We start from the raw sequence: 20,830 nt of genomic DNA on the forward strand, positions 1-20,830 counted from the left end.
TTTTTGACTCCGTGGGGCTTCGCAGGTGGCTCGGTGGTAAAGAATCTGCCTGTAATACAGGAGACCCAGGTTCAATCCTTGGGTCAGGAAGACCCCCCTGGAGAAGGGAGTGACAACCCACTCCAGTATTCTTGCCTGGAGAATTTCATGGACAGAAGAGGTGGGCTGCAGTTCATGGGGTCACAAAGAGTCAGACACGACTGAGCGACTAACACCTGTGGCTGTGGCTCTGTAGAATCCAGGAGTATAAAAAACAACGAGCCATAATAACATGAGATGGTGCTACAGAGGCTTCTTCACTCATTTAACAAAAATGTTCAGTTCTTAGTGGCTTCCCTAGTGGCTCAGACTGTAAAGAATCCACCTGCAATGCAGGAGACCTGGGTTCGATTCCTGGATCAGGAAGATCCCCTAGAGAACGGAATGGCTACCTACTCCAGTATTCTTGTCTGGAGAATTCTCCATGGAAACAGGAGCCTGGTGGGCCACAGTCCATGGGGTAGCAGAGTCAGACACAACTGAGCAACCAGCTCTAGTGTGTGTTAAGTAATTGATCTATCTGAGAAAAGAGGCTTGGGATAATACTGACAACAGATATCACTTGTATAGCATTTAGTATGTGCCAGGCACTGTTCTAAACCCTCAAATACCTTAACCCATCTAATCCTTACAAGTCTAATCTTTACAAGAATTCTCTGAAGGAGAAACTGGTCTGATGTCTCCCATTTTACAGATGAAGATATCAAAGCAACAGAATACACTATTGGAATGAAATGGAGACAGGATTAGACTCCAGGCAACCTGACTCCCGAGTCTGTGTCCTCACACCCTGTGCAACCCAGCCACTAAGGTGAGAGTGTATGTGCAGTTGTACAGATTTTAAAGACCTCTGTAATAATAGAATGACGGCAGGATATTAAGGAATCACTTGGAGTGTGCTTTAGTCCACCACAAAGGTTATTCTTTATCGTCTGTTTCTGGCCACACCATGCAACTTGGGGGATCTCAGGTCCCTACTCAGGGACTGAACGTGAGCCAAAGGCAGTGAAAGCCAGAATCCTAATCCCTAGGTCACCAGGGAACTTTCAACAATGGATGTTTGTTCTTGAATTGGAAGAGGTTAACACTGCAGAGCCACTGCACATCTTGAGCCAAACACAGCTCTGGTGCATCAAGATGTGGCTAATAATATATAGTGATTTAAAATGAGGTTTAGAAAGAAAAGAAAGATACAATGGTTTGTGTACAACATGTAAATCCTGGGGGCAGGTTGATGGATACCAACTTATTCAATTTGCTCCAAAGCATTGGTTTTAAGCAGAGGACTTTCTCAAGCTTTCAGATGAAAGTAGATTTCACTTGCTTACCAAGAGTGCCTATGAATGAATTTATACTTGATGCCATATCCTATCTTCTTTTTAAAAAAGATCCTCTCTGCCAACAAGAGACAGTGGGTGATGAAAGCTCAGTGGGAGAATAACAGGTATTCACAACGCAATCTTCCATTGTGGGGAGAAAACCTTACTTGAGAGCTTCCCTGGTGGCTCAGTGGTAAAGAATTCACTTGCCAATCCAGGAGACTTGGGTTCAATCCCTGGAATATCCCACATGCTACGAAACAACTAAGCCCATGCACCACAATTATTGAGCCTGTACTCTGGAGCCTAGGAGCTGCAACTGCTGAAGCCTGTGTGCCCTAGAACCCATGTTCTGCTATCCAAGAAAAGCCACCGCAATGAGAAGCCCATGCACCACAGCTAGAGAGTAGGCCCCGATCGCCGCAACCAGAGAAAAGCCCACGTAGCGATGAAGACCCAGCACAGCCAACAGGTAAACAAGTCAAATCATTGAAAAAGCAACCCCGCTAGATAAACTATTGCATCTAGATTTAGATCTAGATTGCATCTAAATCTAGATCGGTGTTTACAGTAATGTTTGTCTGCCAATAATTGGATCTGCCGGGCTGAAGAAATGGCACTTCAGTCCTATTTCGAGGTCCAGAAACCAGAACCTTTCCAGTTGTTGCTGCTGCTGCTGCTAAGTCGCTTCAATCGTGTCCGACTCTGTGTGACTCCATAGATGGCAGCCCACCGGGCTCCCCCGTCCCTGGGATTCTCCAGGCAAGAACACTGGAGTGGGTTGCCATTTCCTTCTCCAATGCATGGAAGTGAAAAGTGAAAGTGAAGTCGCTCAGTCGTGTCTGACTCTTCGCGACCCCATGGACTGCAGCCTACCAGGCTCCTCCGTCCATGGGATTTTCCAGGCAAGGGTACTGGAGTGGGGTGCCATTTAGGGGACCACCAACCAACACCATGTTTACATGGCTCCTTTACCAAAGCATGTGATACAATACAAACCAGTTGTAGTTTGTCTAGTTTCAATGGGAGTATAGCTTGGGTTTACCTGGGAGGACAGCTTGGGGGGTTTTGTTTGTTTGTTATTGGTGTATAGTTTATTTCCAGTGTTGTGTTAGTTTCAGGTGTACAAGGCATGGGACAGTTTTGATCAAATTTGCTTTTCTTCGTTTTCAAGATGAATGTAGTCAATAATTGATTTGGCCTTAATTAAATACTGATTTAAGTCTGCAATGAGCCTTTGCTTGTCAAGTTCAGAGTTGGGAAGACCTTACAGTCTATACTTGAATACTTTTATAACCAGAAGCTTCTTGAAGCCACTTATTATCAAATTGCAAAATTTAAGTCATGTTTTGGACACAACTTCTCTCTGAATCTCAAATAACATAGCAAATGCTTACTCATGTAAGACTCAAAATGGCCAGGCACCCAATGGACTATACAGCCCATGGAATTCTCCAGGCCAGAATATTGGAGTGGGTAGCCTTTCCCTTCTCCAGGGGATACTTCCAACCCATGGATAGAACCCAGGTCTCCCACATTGCAGGTGAATTCTTTACCAGCTGAGCCACAAGGTAAGCCCAAGAATACTGGAATGGGTAGCCTATCCCTTCTCCAGGGATCTTCCTGAACCAAGAATCAAACCGGGGTCTCCTGCATTGCAGGCAGATTCTTTACCAACTGAGCTATCAGGGAAGCCTCTCAAAACTGGTACAAGCATACATGTTTGAGTAACTGTTTGTAGCATGAATTTAAAAAATGAATTGACTTTAATCATTTTATTAAATAATTTTAACTACCTCCTTGACTTAATTTTAACCTACTTGTTATCCTAATTAAAAAAATTATCTATTTTGTAAAGTTAAAAACATATGAAAAATAGAATACTGTATTGAATACCTAAGTACTCGTTACCTAACTCTAGCAGGAAGCCACGTTCTGCTGCCTTGATTCATTTATCCCCTCACATGTTCTGTTTCGTTTGTTTGCTAGACTATTTCAAAGCAAACCTCTGGCATCTGTCAATACTCTTCATTTCATTCTCAGGAAGTCATGATGTGGTCAAATAAAAATCGGTCAATGTATCTCTGCTCTCATATTTCGATAAAATGTGCAAAAACAAATATAAATGGTAAAAAGAAAAATGGTAAAAAAAAGGAGTAAATATCTAATAAGCCTTTAAAAGTTGAATTTTTACTTCAATTCAGGTAATACGAAAGCAAAGCTACATGTATGTATATAGCAAGCATACTGTAATTCAAAAAAAGACAAAAGGAAAAACATATTAGGTGTTTAACATTTTTTGCTTTCAATACTAAGAATATGCTTTATTATTTTTTGAGGATAAAGACAGCCTGCTTTTTCATGTTTAGAAATATAGTTTATATTTTATGATAAACTGCTAATGAATTGAATAGAACATGGGCTGTGTGAGCCCAGAAAATGAAGATCACCTGGTGAACATCAATTGTGCAGAGACAGTCCTCTTCACATGCCACAAAGAAGCCAGATTGATGAATTTCAAGAATATGAAACCTCTTCAAAACTTACCCCAAATTTTCACTAGTCATCACTGAGCTAAACTTGAACATGAGACTAATGAAAAAAATTAAAACTTTATAAAGTCCCCAGCTTGACACCCTTAGGTGCCAGGTTTCATTCAGCCTCAAGAAACTGCCACTACTGAGTCATAAGCTGTGGAAAATAGAGGCTGTGATAAATGACCATGGCTCTGCTGCCGGGTCTCCCTGACCTGCAGGATTTGGCTGGAGTCATAAAATACAGAGTGACAGATTAAGCAGTTTACCAACACCGTAAAAATCTCAGGAATAAATTAACTTTAATAAAAAATCCTATATTGTAACCAGGCAACCGCAGCCCTGAAATCACACACATTTCCTTACAAGCCTGTGTCCACAGGCAAGAGCTTGCACTCCCCCCCAAATGCCAGCATGATTATGTTCATACACTTTTACAATTTACATGTCCTAAGAAAAATACTCAGCTCTGGCTGATGGTGCGGGAGAATTTATTTTCACTAGAAAGGGAATGACCCATAACTCATGAATGGCAGCGCTTAAAGTGAGTTATGGAGGGTACTCTCCTGTGTGAGGAAGTGGAGTGGATTATCCTTCTGCCCAGTTGTATGTTTGATTATTAACACACCAGTTTCTTAATTATGTGCTGCTTTGCCTTTTTCCTTTTGTAAAATAAATGTGGATAAAGGAAGTGTCAGCTAGAAGCATGGAGTGCCTCACTGGAGCTCTGAGAGGTGGCCAGAGAGAATAAAAATAGAAACCTTCTTAAATGATTAAAAGCCAGGAGTCTTAAATGTAATTTAGACACAGTATTCAAATTGATTAGCTCCCTAGTTAATTTACAGCCCCCAGTGCTGATACTCTGCAAAAACATAAAACAATCACTCCTTTCCTCAATTAAAAATGTGCTTTCTTTGAAGTTACACCAGAAATCTAGGTATGCCCACATGACAAATAATTGGTTTTTCTCATATGCAGATTTTATTGTATTATTAGGATAATGTTGCCATTTATTTTCTAGTAAATATAACGAGTTATTACTTATATTGATAAGGAAATGCAATGTAAAAATGATGTTTGATGATTACAAATGTAAATATTGTTTCTTACTTTTTTGTTGGTTACAGAATAAAACCATAGATCTCTTTGTACCTTACAACATTACAATCTACAATGAATTTAGATTTCCATTGAGATTAGTAGTCTTGTTATAGAGCAAAAACATTTTATTTGAAAATTCAACTAGTTCTGTCCTTCTTTGGGTTAAGGGGAAAGGGAATTCTAATTGCGTTTCTAAGATCTCCTTGCAGAAGAAACTGTCTACCTTAAAAATCAAGGACTTCCCTGAAAACGGCAGACAGAAGACAGCACATTATCCTCAAGCTAGTGAACAGGATGGATTTTTCTTCCTAAACGTCCCTTCTGCTCTCTAGTTTGAATTATCAATAAAACGACTTGGCTTATCTCTGAAAATAACCTTGTTGACAATCCAAATACGGACTTAAACGCGCTACCTCCACATTTAAGATTTAAGAAGCCCCCGTAAATGTCAGGAGGTGTCAGTGTGTTTGCTGCGATACTTGGTTATTATTAGTGTTTAACTGCCTTTCCCCACCAGCACCAAGCCACCAGCACCGCCATCAATTTTAATGTGATCGTGTGCTTGTCTCTTTTCATATCCAGTGAATTCTGCAAGATCATAATATTCTATATGAACCCTAGCTGAACCTTAGTGTGATATGAAGAAAGAACAAGATTTCTAGCAATGATAGTTGTTCATCATTTTATAGTTTTTTGAAAAAACTGGACACTGAGCAGCATAGTTCCCTGAATAATATTACCCTAAACTAAATCCACTCATTCAATGAATCTTTATTGAGCCCTACAGGATACAGGGCATGCCCCAAAGTGCTAATGAGTACATTTATGGGATAGTAAAGAATACTGACTCTTAAGGAAACCTTTTTTTCCCCCTGGAAAATCTGTCAGAGCTCATACATCATTTATAAAACCTTAAAATGTCTCTGCAACCTTGGCATCACCACATGCCTTTTTATTTTCCAGAATACAAACAAAAGCATGGTCGGTTCCTTTATGTGGTCTACACTGTACATATAAGAAATGTGCTTATTATCTTTCACTATGTATGTGCTTGATGGAATATTTATTCTACAAGCTTCTATAAATAAAGAGAATTTGTATAATTATTCTTGATCTATCTGCAGCTTTTTATTCCCTGTTTTAACTGCAAATAGTAACTGGCACTCCATACTGCATTTATCTGAGGAATTAAAAATATTTGGTAATGTTTAACTACCTAAGTTTCTCTTTAGAAGCAAAGAATAAGACGGACACTTTCATTTTAATATTTGGAATTCTACACCAGAGGCTTGTAATAAATTAATAAGTCATTAACAGGGTTCCCAGTGAACTAAATTTCCACCATTATACATCAAATTGCCTATTCGACAATGCAGTTTGTTCTTTTTCTTTTTAACTTCTAAAGAAACAAGGCCTTTTTGTTACTTAGACATGAGCTTGAATACTTCTGCAAAACACAATTCTGAATCAAGCTATTTTCTGGGCTTGAAATGATTATAGAGTTAAAGGTTAGGAAGCTGATTCTTACATGTAATTTGCTTGTTCTGTTGTACTTCGTGTCATGGTTTGCTCATCAGTGACACACAAATATGCATCTTCCCATTCCTGGAGACAATGGGCTTGGAAAAATACACATCCACAGAAAGACACAAGGAGAGTGCCGTAATATTTGCACTAATAGCGCTGCAGGCAAGGAGACCGTCCTAATACAGGTCTGTCCTGATAGGAGGGTTCTTTTCAGATACACTGGCCTTGCTGATGTTTCTTTTAAGAAAAGAGTGTGGGGTGCGTGCCTCAGTATTTCTTTTCTTAGAAGAAAAGAAGCGTCTTCAGGGAATGTTGGTAAGATCAACACCATCCGCCCCCTTTCTTTCCAGGCAACTGGCCGGGAAACTTTGCCTTGGAGCGCCATCTAGAGGAAAATTCAGCGCACGTGCGCCGTGCTCTCTCACCTCTGTAGCTAGCTGAATGAATGCAGGGGTTAATTATAACTTTCCTTTCATATTAATAGAGAATTTTAGTTCTAATTCAACACGTGGAAGTGGAATATAAGATAACTAGAATGGAAATAAAATCACTGATGAGAGCAAAACAGTGAAAGACCCTAATAGTATTCGGGAGTATCTGAAGCCTGAAGCCTTAGTGGCTGCTCAAGGAAATAAGTAGGTTATCATTTTGCCTACTTTGCTTACCAAAGTCGTATTCAGAAGTTAGAATTGATGAGTGAATTATGCTCACTTTCTTTTTTGCCCCTGATCAAGTAATCTCTGTTATCTCAATATTTACTTTCTTAGTGAAAAAGTTCTGATTAACCAGTCTGACTATGGTCAAGTTGGAGAGAATACTTGTGTTATGGACAAAGCTGACATTTTCAACCAACTGTAACCCTTAGTTCAGAAACATTTAATGAACAGAAAATAATATCTTTTCCAAATGTGGCTATTCTACTCAGTGTAAAAGAAAAAAAAAATAACATTCACCAAGGTATTCTTTCCAAAGTCATGCATTTATTTTTCAACCTCTAGCTCCTTCTCCCCCTGGCCAAGAGAATTTTAAGAGTAAATTCTCTTTTTGAGCTAGCGTTAATACAAAAACAAAACCCAGACTTTCTCAAACAGTGATATTCTTCAAGGTTGCTGAGCAGACTTGCAAAAACAACTCTACCTTTGAAATATTTAGGCAGAACGAGTATCTTCATGGTGGTAACATTCTGAGAGCTCTGCCTTCTTCAGTTTCTTAAAAAGGATCAAGATTGTCCATATTGTGGAAAAATTTACTAAAGAAAACTGGGTATGAATTCCCTCTTCTCCTAAATGCCCACTCAACCACACAGTTCTTACCAGTTTCCTCTATCCCAGCTCTTTTACTTCAGTTCAGTTCAGTCGCTCAGTCATGTCCGACTCTTTGCGATGCCATGGACTGCAGCATGCCTGGCTTCCCTGTCCATCACCAACTCCCGGAGTTTACTCAAACTCATGCCCATAGAGTTGGGGATGCCATCCAATCTTTTCATCCTCTGTCGTCCCCTTCTCCTCCTGCCTTCAATTTTTCCCAGCGTCAGGGTCTTTTCCAATAAGTCAGTTCTTCCCATCAGGTGGCCGAAGTATTGGAGTTTCAGCTTCAGCATCAGTCCTTCCAATGAATATTCAGGACTGATTTCCTTTAGGATGGACTATTTTAAGGCTTATTGTAAAATCTGTTTCTGTTTATGACATCTTTAATCCCTCACTGAACAAGTTTCCTGCTTGGAGAAGGGAATGGCTACCCACTCCATGGACAGAGGAGCCTGTTGGACTACAATCCATGGGGTTGCGAAGAGTTGGACAAGACAAGTGACTAACACTTCACATAATTCAGTTGAACAGGTTCCTGCTTACTTATTTTGGTGATTCACCATAAATCCATAGGTTTTCCAAAATAATAGGTTAATAATTTCTTTATTGGATGTCCTCTGTGAGTCATATACATGAACTCTGGACACAAAAAATTATTACTTGTCTATGAGATCTGATTTGGAAAAGTAAAATGAGAGGTTTTTTTTTTTTTTTTTTTCCATGAAACATTGGTTCTTAAACGTTTAAGGGTCTTGTTCAACGCTTCTTCCTTCCTCATTTGACTGGCTGCCTGGTTTCATGGTGTTTGTTACAGTGAGATGTCCAGTTTTTCCAGATTATTTTTCTTGCTCCTTAAGCAGTTGTGGACACCCTTCTCCCCTGCCACCCATCCGCAAAAAAAAACAAGTCCTTGAGTGTAAAAGTGAAGACATTTTGGTCCCATCTTCTTATGCTATATGTGTATTTCAGTTCAAATCAATCCAACACAAATTTGTTGAAAGCTTACCAAGTACAGGATTGAGTAGAGGGTGCTGGTGACATGCTCAACAGATAGATGTTGAGCAAATAAATGAAGGTTATTGCAAGAACAAAAAAATGACTTCTTTAGCCTCAAGCTGCTTACTTTACAGGAGAATGAGAGATCTTTAACTTCAGATACACAGCAGAAAGAAAGATGTGTTGTACAAGACACGATTACTGATGATTATTGAAATTATTGATGATTATGGAAAAGGAAAGACTTCATGGGAAAAGCAGCATTAGATCAATGCATTTTAAAGAGTGAGCAAAATTTTAGTAGGCAGAGAAGAGTGCAGAGCACTTCAGGAGGAAGGAGCAGAAATCTTCCTTTATGTGGACCAAAGGAAAATGTTTGTCATTGGGCGTTCCCTCTTTCGGGGGGTAAATTTTAATCTGGGTGCAAAGATGTAAGGCATTTAGATTTACGTTATGAGAATCTTAAACTCATCTTCTCTTTTTCTGTGTGGCAGGTATGCCTACATACACGCATGTGGATACACATATATGTACATATCACCTTGAGGCTAAAGAAACCAATATATTTAAGCCAGAAACCATTTTAATTGATAATTGCTTAACAGTGTGAGTAGAAATAAGACCAAATGAGCCTTATTTCTTGCCAGAAAATGGAGATGAAGAGAGGATTCTGTTTTAGTCTTTGCCACAAACATTTGCTTTTAGATTAAATTCCAAGGCTTACCTCTGGCCAGCTGCCCCAGCCGCTTCTATAAAACAGACTGGCCACCTTCACTTTTTTACGGTGCCTGGAGCGGAGCTTTGAAGCCTGGTGTGCCCGAAACCCTGGGAACATACACTCCTACTCCTTCCTTCCCACGGCCTCCCTGGCCCTTCTCCAGATAAGTATCTCTCAGGATTCCATGTCCCTGTGGATAATGTTCATACATCCCTTCTTTGGCTTTCCCCTATGGGGTCTTATCCAGCAGATCTCTTTGTTTAGTCAGTCATCCCCATATTCTCTGCAAAAAAAGGTGGCTTTGAAAACCCAAGCATTTCTTCTGTTTATAAAAAGCCAGTTTCCCAAGATAAAACATTAAAAAGAGATTCAAGCAATCATTCAAAGACTATACCTGCTCCAAGGGATCAGTGATTTTACAGCCTTAAAGCTCAGAGATCGTTGTGAAATATACACTCCCATCACCAGGGTAGGTAAGTTCCAAAGTAAAGTTAATCACAGGGCAGTTTGTCAGAGAAATGGGCATGTGAAGGGGAAGCCAGTAGGTCCTCACAAGTGGCAGATGACCTTCCACTGTCACCGAACACACTTACAGTCAACATCGCAAACATCAGCTGGCACACGTTGAAGGCGTGTCTCCAGTTGTGGTACAGGACCATTCGGTAATTCTTCCTTACTGTCAGGAGCCACCTACACAGCGTCTGAAACGGGAAGGGAAAGTTTACATCAGGCAATTGCATGTGTCTGCAGTGGGCCATGATCAAAATGATACCTTATGTCTGAGGAATCCTCAACATTGAGGTCCTTCCACAAGCATCTCACACGATTCCCACAGTAATCCCACCAGGTATGCAGGGAAAGCATGATCATCCCTGATGAATATTTGGGAAACCCAAGGCTCAAAGTGGCTACCACGTTGTTCTTGGGTGCACTTCTGGGAGCCCCATGACCGAACATCTTACCTCATAGTCAATCTTAAATTTCTGTACCATCCCCAGCTCCATGAACATCCGCAGAGCAGCCGTGATCATGGCGTCAACGTCGAGAGAAAAGTCATCAAAATGTATGTCGTCGATGGCGAGTTCTGACACCAGGGGGATGTTGGCTGCCTACAAAAGCACAAGATAAAAGTCAAGCCAAGTTCACCAGCTTTTCCAGGCCCTTCATCCTGCTCTCCTCTCCTGCTTATCAGACATGCCACATAAATCAGACCTGACCTGCACTTACACTCTGATACAGCTAAACTCTGAGCTAGAAATGTCTTTTGTTTCTGAACTGCTAATGCCCCAAGCAAATGAAGAGGAGGGGAGGGGAGAAGGGAGAGGGGAGCTAATCTGGAGGAAAAAAATATACACCCTGGATCTAGTCTGCTGAATTTAGAATACAAAGCTGTCTAGTTTACTGAAACTGCAGTCAGACAGTATATTCAGATGCATATTACAGAGCACTGAATGCAAGAAACATCTGGGCAGCCAGCAGCTGTGAATTTTAATTGCTGCTCTTCGGGGGAAGGACAGGGGCATACAGCACTCTGCCGCATTTCTTGCAGCCTTAAATGCTGTCGCTGTGCACTTGTTCTTTGTTACACACTCGTTCTGTATATTCAGAAAGGTGGAAGGGATTAGCCAACACATCTCTAGTGCAAAATGTGTTTCTTCATAGGATAGAGATATTTGGAGGGTTAGTGAGGGCATATGTTTCATTAAAGGAATAAATTTGCAATATAGTGTCATTCTATAAAAACATCACAACGTCGTCGTTATAATACTGGTGTACAGATTCAGTGTTTTCAAAACACTCATGTTAGGCAGCTGTCAATCTGTTGCCCTCCTCAAATTTAAAGGCAAGAAAAATTCTTTGGGAATATTTTTCTTTATTTTCTGGTTCCACTGGGTTTACCATATTCTTTGGGCCACGCTTGGTAAGGGAATCATTTCTATGTTTTCAGATTATCAGAGACCATTCTGTATGCACAGTCCTAGTCTAGTCACTGGGTGTAAATTATCCAAGGAGTAATTTATGCTCTGGGACCACTTACAGTGAGCAATAAAATCCAGTTCTCCTCCCTGTAAGCATCCCAGAAACCACTGAATCAAGTCTTCCTTCCCAGCCCCATTCTCCTCCATAGAAACATACATCTCTAGGCTAAAATCCAAGCATTGATTATTCACCACAACGTGGAAGAACAATGAACAACTGCAGACAGACTCTCTGCCTGCTATTCTGCTGGTTAATTTTATTAAAAATTAATGAGCGTGGGGGCTTCCCTGGTGGCTCAGTGGTGGAGAGTCTGCCTGCCAGTGTGGGTTCGCTCCCTGGTCCTGGAGGATCCCACATGCCATGGGGCAACTGAACCCGTGCACCACAGCCACTGAGCCTGCGCTCGAGGCTCAGGAGGCGCTACTGAGGCCCCTGTGCCCTGCAGGGGGAGAGGCCAGCCTGATGAGAGGCACTAGGGCACTGTGGCAGAGAGTGGCCCCATCTCACTTCCACTCGAGAAGGACCCATTCAGTGGCGAGGCCCTGGCACCGCCATAAATACATTTTAAAAAACTAATCAACTTGGGGCTTCCCTGGTGACTCAGTGGTGGAGAGTCTGCCTGCCAATGCAGGAGACACAGGTTGGATCCCTGATCCAGGAGGATCCCACATGCCCTAGAGCAACTAAGTCCCTGAGCCGCAGCTGTTGAACCTGTGCTCTAGAGGCTGGGAACCACAGCTACTGAAGCGTATACACCCTCGAGCCCGTGCTCTGCAACAAGATAAGCCACTGCAACGAGACGCCCGCGCACGACTAGGGAAAGCCTGCACACAGCAAGGAAGACCCAGTATAGCCAAAAACGAATACATAAATACAGTTTAAAAGTAGTAGCTCAAAAAAGTTAGTCGGCTTATCTTTCAGAGAATCACTTTACTATAGTAACATATTTGTAGAATCTAACTCCTTAGAATGAAAAAGGTAAGGTTTGTGAAATTCCAACACGGTGGTGACGGAAACGGTCTTTGTGTCGAGGTGTCCTTATTTGGAGTTCCTGGACTCATGCTAAACACTTTATTATCTTTTTTTTTTTCTTTTTTTGCTTTAGAAATAATTTAAAATCAAAGTTATACATGCATATAGTTTTAAGAGTAAGTTAGATCTGCAAGGTTAGTGACATACACACATTAGCAGAACTCTTTGAGTCAAAACTTTCCCTTACTTAGAGGCAACCACTTTCAAATCATCTAGATACGTTTTTTTTTTTTTTTTGGCTAAGTAAGGTGCTTGTGATTTTATCTTTAAATGATTTTCTGTTTTAAGTGTTATCTATTAGCTTCCTCCCTGTTGAAGATGAAGCTGTCTTATTCTGTATCTATCAACTTTTGCTACCTCATATACCATCCCTTCTCACTCCTCAGTATAATAATATAGTAACTTTGTTTAGAGAAATATTCAGGATTTATAGTGTAATGACTCTGTAAAAGAAATTCACATCTAAGTCATGCAACTTACTATGGTTACTTTCCCTTGATAGGATTTTGTATTCTCATAGTTAAGAAATTGTCTTCTTTAAAGTGAGCTTAGTTTTCTCCACCCTGATCACTAATTCAACCTCTAAACTCTCCACTAATTATCTAAATCTCATCTGAAAATGCTCAGATGCTTTGAGTATTCCAACAGTTTTATGAAGAAATCTCTGTTGGAACTTTCTGAACTATAATTGGGACTTGCAGTCTTCTCTGCCTCGCATATAGCTTTCATCCTAGACGTTTCTTCACCATAATATTGGGGGTGTCTTCATCTCTCTTTTATTTCTATACCCCACATCTTTCTCTTTCCTGGCTCTCTTCTTATTTTAGTGAGACACATCTTACAATAGCTTCCCAAGAAGAGATGTATGTGCTAGGTAAATTTATGAGAGCTTGCATGTCTGGTAGGTTTTCGTATTATTGTCACATTTGATTGAAGATTTGTCTATATATCAGTTTCTAGGTTGGAAGTCATGCCAGTAGAATGTTGAGGGCATTCTCTTTTAGTTTTAGATCTACTTTGGAGAAGTCAGAAGCTATTATGAACCCATTACCTTTGGAAGTGATTCCTTCTCCCTCTCTGTTTTTATGGGATCTTCTTTTTGCTTCCAGAGTTCTGAAATGTCATGAAAATGTGCCGAGGTGTGAGTTTATTTTCATTTATAACCCTAGGTACTTTGTGTGTCCTTTAATCTGGAAAAACATGAACTGCAATTCTAGAAAAAATGGAAAAATGCACTCTTTAATGATTTCTTCCTGTCTGTTATTTTTCTGGAATTCCCTTTATCTGAACTTTAGACTGTTTTTTCTTTTTTCCTTTTCCTCCTGTCCTGTATTTAATTTTATCTCTTTTTGATCTTTCTAGGAAATACAACCTCTCCTTAATATTTTAATACTACAGCTTTCATTTCTAAGCATTTTCTTTTTTTTTTTTTTTTTTTTTTATTATTTTTTAATAGCACCTTAATTTTGTTTGATGGATGCAATATCTTCTCTTACCACTCTGAGGATGTCAATAATTCTACTTGACATTTTCTTCTCCCTTCAGAGTTTATGTCACTCTCTTCATTTTGTTTTAGCCTCTCTCATTTTTATTGTGGTTAAAAAAAAACATACATTGTTGTTGTTTAATCCCCAAGTCCTGTCTGATTCTTTGTGACTCTATGGACTGTAACCTGCCAGGCTCCTCTGTCCATGGAATTTCCCAGGCAGGAATACTGGAGTGGATTGGCATTCCTTTCTCCAGGAGATCTTCTTGACCCAGGGATAGAACCTGTGTCTCTTATGTCTCTTGCATTGGCAGGAAGATTCTTTACCACCAAGCCACTGGGGCTTCCCTTAAAACAATATGGCATAAGTTTATCCTCTCAAATTTTTAAAAGTGCACAGTATTATTTACTATATTTACATTATTGTACAACAGATGTCTAGAGCTTTTTCATCTTGCAAGACTGAAACTGTACTCAATGAACAACTTTCCATCCGCCACCACCCCCCACCCTGCCAGAAACAATCATTCTTTTTTCTGTCTCTACGAGTTTGACTTCTTTAGATACCTCAGATGTGGTATCATGCAGTACTTGTCCTTTTGCGATTGGCTTACTTCACTTAGCAAAATGTCTTCAGGGGTCGTCCACAATGTATCACAGAAAAGTATTTCCTTCTTTTTTAAAGCTGAATAATATTCCATTCTAGGTATTCAGCACAATGGTAAATACATTCTTAATCCACTCATGGTTGATAGTTTAGTCTCTTTCTCAATCAGCTTATCCTTCCTTAAATCATTTTAACATAGTCAAGGCTTTAGAGGTAATAGAGATTTTGCCCAGCTGTGTGGTGATCTTTGGTTTTCTGCCCCTGTTTAAAAGCAGAGCCCGGAAAGCTCCTTTTATCAGAGCTTCTGGGGGCTTCTCTGGACAGGGATCTGACTGACCCCTTTCCTTGGGAAAGCCATCAAATGTCTGTATCTTTGGGTCTTTTCTCTTTAGCTACTCAGGTTCCCCAGAGAAGAATCTTCTTATATACAGGAACAGAGATTGGAGAAGAAACTCAGCACTCAGTCTATAACTTCATTCAATCCTCTTGTTTTCAGCCTGCATTCCTGCCGTCAAGCTCTGCACTTGTTTAACCCCATCCCAGAGACCTGCTGTTATACCCTCTTCAGAGGATAAGCCTCTAGTCTCTATAGAGTGGAGGGTGGGATAAAGAATTTGGAGGTCAAACTGCTTCTTAGATTCTCAGTTTCTTGTTGATAGCCTTCCCTTCATCTCTATTTCCAAAGGTACTTACTTAGCCAATTCCTGAGCTGTTTGATGGGGAGGGGTCTGTGGTATAAACCTGTTTACCTTTCAGCTTTTCCCACTGATAGCTTATTTTGTCTTTCTTGGGTTTGCTGGATTACTTAATATTTATCCATCTGTTTTCTAGCTTTAAAAAGTTTATCATTGTTAAGTCCTTGCCCAATTTCTATATCTTTGAGAATACATGCCCTTTTGTTGTTATTTTAGTTGGGTTTCAACAAAAGAAAATGAGTGTATTTACTGTACCATCTTTATCTAGTAATCATTAAAATGATCTTTATTAAATAGTGCCTTAACCGGTCAGCTTGGAGAGCTCACAGGTAAGCCAGCCTTTGGACTAATCCCTTTGTATCTATGTGCAGAGCCTGGCTGCAATCATGTGGACCCCTCTCTCTTGTTCTGTGCCCTGTTACGTTCCCTTGTGTCATCCTGACCTCATTAGGCTGTAACGATCTCAGAGGCAGATGGCATGTTTCTTTCCCTTAGAGAAGCTCCAGAATGACTGTCTACTTCCATCACACATTTCAGGGCTTTGCATACAGAGAATGCCATGTACTTAGAATGTTCTGTGTTTGTTATAATTTGTTCAAACTCAAATACAGCTGGAAAACCACTTCCCAAGAGGGTAGAAGCCCTGTCCCAGAACAAGCAGGTCTTTCTGGTCTAAGGAGAGGAGCTTGGTTCTGCACTGGCCAAGGGAGATGACCCTCTTACAGCCTGTCGCCAGGAAGCAGAAATGATGATGGAGACTGCACTGCTGCTTTCCAGGTGGCCCTTGTCTCGCGGGTTATTTATAGTGCCTTCCCTGATGCCATTATAAATCCTCTGTCCTTCAAAAGCACTAAATTCCCTTAATTATCTTCAAAATTAAAGAATATAGGCATTTTTTCATTGTGAAATGTTAATGGAAAGGAAATAAGAACATTAGGTTGAAAAATGTAGGATGGCCTCTGGTTCACCAAGACCCATCCTTATTGACCTTGTCTTTTTCCCCCTAATAGGTTGATTGATCCATGGTTAAATCATACCAGTGTAAAGATCATCCTGGGCCCCGTCGTAAACCCTTGCTGACACTCCTAGATGCAGAGAAAGTCCCAAGCCTATGACCATTTTCAGCTATTTTGAGAAGTATCGATAGTTTTCAACTACATTCTTGAGTTCAAGAGCAGTTTCTGGAGAAATATATGAAGAAGAGAGTCGTGTGTGTTCCCTGGAGGCATACACGGAGATCCAGTCCACAAAAGATTTGAGAAGAGCATCCCCAAATTTCCTTGTTATAGAGCCACAAGCACCTCATCTCTTATAAGTAGAGAATGGGGCTGCATCTTCCAAACCTGTAATGAGTCTAGCCATAGGATATTAACAAAACAAATCAAAGTCAATTTCTCCAAGTGTCAGTCTTCAACTTTTAAATATTTATAAGGTACCATTTCCCTAAATCAAAGAGGAGTGCTACAATCCAAAATAGCTACTGAATTAATAGCCAGGAAATAACATTTGGATAAAAGAACCATTTACTTTATTGCAGCAATAAATGAAAACACAGAATTATGAGTCCTGGAGCTAATTTGAATAATGTTCAAGAAGTGGGGCTCTAGCTGTCTGGGAGTTCCTGATATCCTCTGACCATTCCTCTTCTTTGTTTGGGTCTTCATAGTTAAGTGGTTATCAAAGGGAGTCATAAAACTGCCTCCTCTAAAACTGAAAAGGTAGCTTTACAAAGAGGCTGTAAAATGTTAAAATACTAGCCTGGATCCCCTGACACATGAATATTACATTTTATGATGCTCAGAAAATGGGAAGAAACAACAAAGTGGATGGTCGTCCTGCCCTAGCAATTGGAAGGGGAACTGTGTTGCCAGTCCGAGCCACTCACCCACTTATCCCTCTTGACAAGAAGACCCTGGGATGAATGAAATAACGAAGACAGGACCTTGGACTGTGGTGATCCAGAAGGGACTGCAAAGTTCTTTGTTTTGCCAGCACTGTTATAGCACTTACTACATACATGACAGGCACTCTTCTAGCACTGGATGTATATTAATTCATTGGACTTTCACAAGGACCCTAGAGGTAGGGACTATTCCTAATCGCATGTTACAGATGAGGCAACTGAAACAGATGATAGACAGTTTGTTCACATTTGCACAGTTGTGATTGGTAGAGATGGATTTGAACCTGAGGCATCTTTTCTAGAGCCTGGCTCCTAACTATTATACTGCCTCTAAAAATGGACCACTGCCAAGCCAAAGGGTTTCCTAAGCCTGCATTATGCAGCTAACTTAGGTGCACCATGAACAGTGCTTGGGATTCCTGCATGACTAGCCTCTTGATCCATTTTTTATGATGGTCAACCTGAATCCATTTGAAGGGACGATGCTTTGATCTGTACTTGGATGAATCCACTCGGGGAGGTCTCTAAACTCACAACTGCGCTTGAAATAAGCTCCATGTGTTAGCTTTGTTTTGATTTAATGTGAACACAGAATCAGCTCAATACTCTCAAGACCATCCTGAAAAAACTAACTTGTCCTCTTCAGGAGCAGAGGCAGACTTCAGGCAAAGGACCTTAGCTCGCACTGACCAGCAGAGCACTGATGGGACTCTGATACCATGCTTGGCTGGCCAAGGTAGCAGAGTAAAATAAGGGAAGCAGCAAGCAGGTGGGATGGTGGGTGGAGAGCTGGGAGATGAGGGATCCCTTCTGTCTAGATGGGGTTCTGGGAAGCTTTCTCTTGGACGTCTGGGACGTGCAGTCAGGCTTTAGAGGGACTAGTGGTACTAGAAGTAACTAGTAATTTGTAAGGAGAGCCAGAAGCAACTAGTGATTTGGATGGTACCTAGTCCCCTCTGCAGTGGTGAAGGAATAAATTGTAACTAATTTTATTCTTCCTCAAGAAAGGAGGACACAGTTCCTTATGAATCTCAGTATGAGGGCTTCCCAGCCAGTGCTAGTGGTAAAAAACCCTCCTGCCATTGCAGGAGACTCAAGAGACGCGGTTTGATCCTCCAATCCTTGGGTCGGGAAGACCCCTTGGAGAAGGGAATGGCAACCCACTCCAGTACTCTTGCCTGGGAAATCCCATGGACAGAGGAGCCTGGTAGACTACAGTCCATGGGGTTGCAATGAGTCGGACAGGACTGAGCACAGCACAGTATATGAGGCTGCTTACTTAACTTACACCAACTTCTGAAGAGGGAAAGCTGGGGTATTTCTGCTGCATGTGAAGCTTGGGAAAGACACAGAATTCTAAAAAGAGGGAGCAATGAAGCTTAGGTAGTGCACCATCAGTTGACTAAGAAGGTGTGGGCCCAGCTCATTCGCAGGCTATGCAGGCTCACTCATCTACACACAACACAGAAGCTAGAGAAGGCTGGGAAGCCATCTGGTGGCGCGGGGGGCAGGGATGCGAAGACCTGAGTCCTCCTCGTGTTCTTGGGGCTGGGCACACAATGGCACAGTCAAACTCTGCAGTTCATGAGCTACATTTATATATAGAAGCAGTAAAATTTAGAACCTAAGAGTGAATATAAATGTCCAAGAATTGCCAAGAAATAGTTTTCAAAAAAGAATTATAAGGCCCTGTTCTACCTCATGCTAAAGCCAATAATAAACATAGTATATGTTTATAGGTAAAAACTTAGACTTTATTCTTTTAATTCAGCCCATCCTGTTTTTACTATGTCACTCCCTCTTTAAATGTCTTTAAGGACTGAGTGTGGCCTGCTGAATGAAGCGAATTCCTTAGTTGGCATCCAAGTATCTTCATAAACTGGCTCCACATTGCCCATCCAGGGTTTTCATCTTCTAGTTTTCCATGGAAGCATCAGGCTGGGGAATTTATCCTTTTTCTCATCTCTTCCTCCGTGGATTCAGATTATTCTACCCTTCCCCTACAGGGCTAGACTTTCTCCTTAACCTGCCAGTTGAAATTCAAGTCTCACCTTCTGTAGAGGTTCATTCCTTCTTATCCCACAGTGACCATGCCCTTCTTTGGAGTTGCATAGATCACTGTAATGTTTATAGCCACTTTATACTCTGAGGTTTTCAAATATACCCCTTAGAGCAGGAATTAAGTTCCTGAACCATGTAAGCAGATTGGCTTGAATGTGTTTATGTGTGATTTGGGGAAGGAGGTCCAAAGCTTTCTCCTGATTCCTCTGTAGTTTAACATGGGTTCTTAACTGGACACAATCCCCAAATGACCCGCATATGCACTCGTGTTTGAGAAGAACTTCCCTAGAGGCTGTTTGCCACTAGGGTCCGGGTACCTGTGAATACCTAAGCTTTCCATGGAATGGCAGAGCTTCCCATTACACGGCTAAGTAAGTCAAATGGCATTTTATATATTTGTCTTTTTTAAGTGTATAAAAGCAAGGAAGATTAGTAGTCAATATCACTATATTGAAAAAGAGAGCAAAGTTTAAAGAAATACAAACTCTAGGTGCAACATTTCCCTTCTCTTGCTAAAATTTAATTATTCTCAATTATTGTATAGTTCACTTTGGTTTTCTAGGCTTGAACAGACCTATTACTTTGATCCTCTTAATAGGAGGATGAAACTTCTATCATCTCTTCCTATGTGATTTTCAGAAATTTCACCGTAAGTTAAAAATCATAGGGCCTTTCCTTTATTTCTGCTTGAGCTATTTTGGTGAAACAATCTTATCTATAACTGTTTTCTGTTAATCTCAGAAACTGCCTTTGTTATCTTTCATGCAGCAACACAACCTTCATGAGAAAGCATGATTCCCACATATTTTCCTTGTCATGGTGAGAAGCAAAAGAAACATCATGGTGACTATCTCCTTTTGAAATAGAAAAACTTTCCCTTATGTGAACTGTCTTTTCCACCATGGCTCCTGGAGAGTTCTACTAATAATATGCCCTCATTATTTATGTTTGTCCAAGAAACAGTTCTCATTAGCAGCACTGAAAATTTAAATAATGCATTTCAACAGAAACAAGTCATTTCAAAAGAGAATTTCTTTTTTCCTAGTATATAACATTTAAAATAAAGTAGAAAACCATTCAGTACTGGGCTTCCCTGATGGGCAAGTGGTAAAGAATCCGCTGGCCAGTGCAGGAGACATGGGTTTGATCCCTGGTTTGGGAAGATCCCACATGCCTCAGAGCAACTGAACCCCTGCACCACAACTGCTGAGCCTGTGCTCTAGAGGCTGGGAGCCGCAACTGCTGAACGCACGTGGTGCAACTCCTGAAGCCCGGGTGCCTAGGCCCGTGCTCCGCAATGAAAGAAACCACGGCAATAAGAAGCCAGGGCATCACAACGAGAGAGGAGCCCCTGCTCACCACAACTAGAGAAAACGCTCGCGTAGCAACAGAGACCCAGCACAGCCACAGATAAACACGTAAATAAAAATTACTTACAAACCATTTAGTACAAGTTTTTAAAAGAAAGGTATCAAGTGTTTCCTCTTTAACACATGCAGTTGATATAGTCTATGACTATATATTT

The 20,830-nt window shown here is 40.8% G+C and overlaps 1 protein-coding gene across 1 annotated transcript in view; it reads right to left on the bottom strand.

The window, feature by feature from the left end:
• The window catches only part of PDE11A (phosphodiesterase 11A), a 427,416-nt gene that overhangs the window by 87,773 nt on the left and 318,813 nt on the right, over positions 1–20,830 (bottom strand). Inside the window, exons 11-12 of the mRNA XM_086359943.1 lie at positions 10,504–10,650; positions 10,135–10,242 (exon numbers count right to left, since the gene is read on the bottom strand). Coding sequence (XP_086216069.1) covers positions 10,135–10,242; positions 10,504–10,650 — 255 coding nt within the window. The remainder of the gene's footprint in view (positions 1–10,134; positions 10,243–10,503; positions 10,651–20,830) is intronic.

This window comes from Bos grunniens, chromosome 2, assembly GCF_055505025.1.
Source record: "Bos grunniens cultivar Pamir isolate PY7600 chromosome 2, Bosgru_T2T1.0, whole genome shotgun sequence".
In the NCBI taxonomy this organism is placed as follows: Eukaryota; Metazoa; Chordata; class Mammalia; order Artiodactyla; family Bovidae; genus Bos; species Bos grunniens.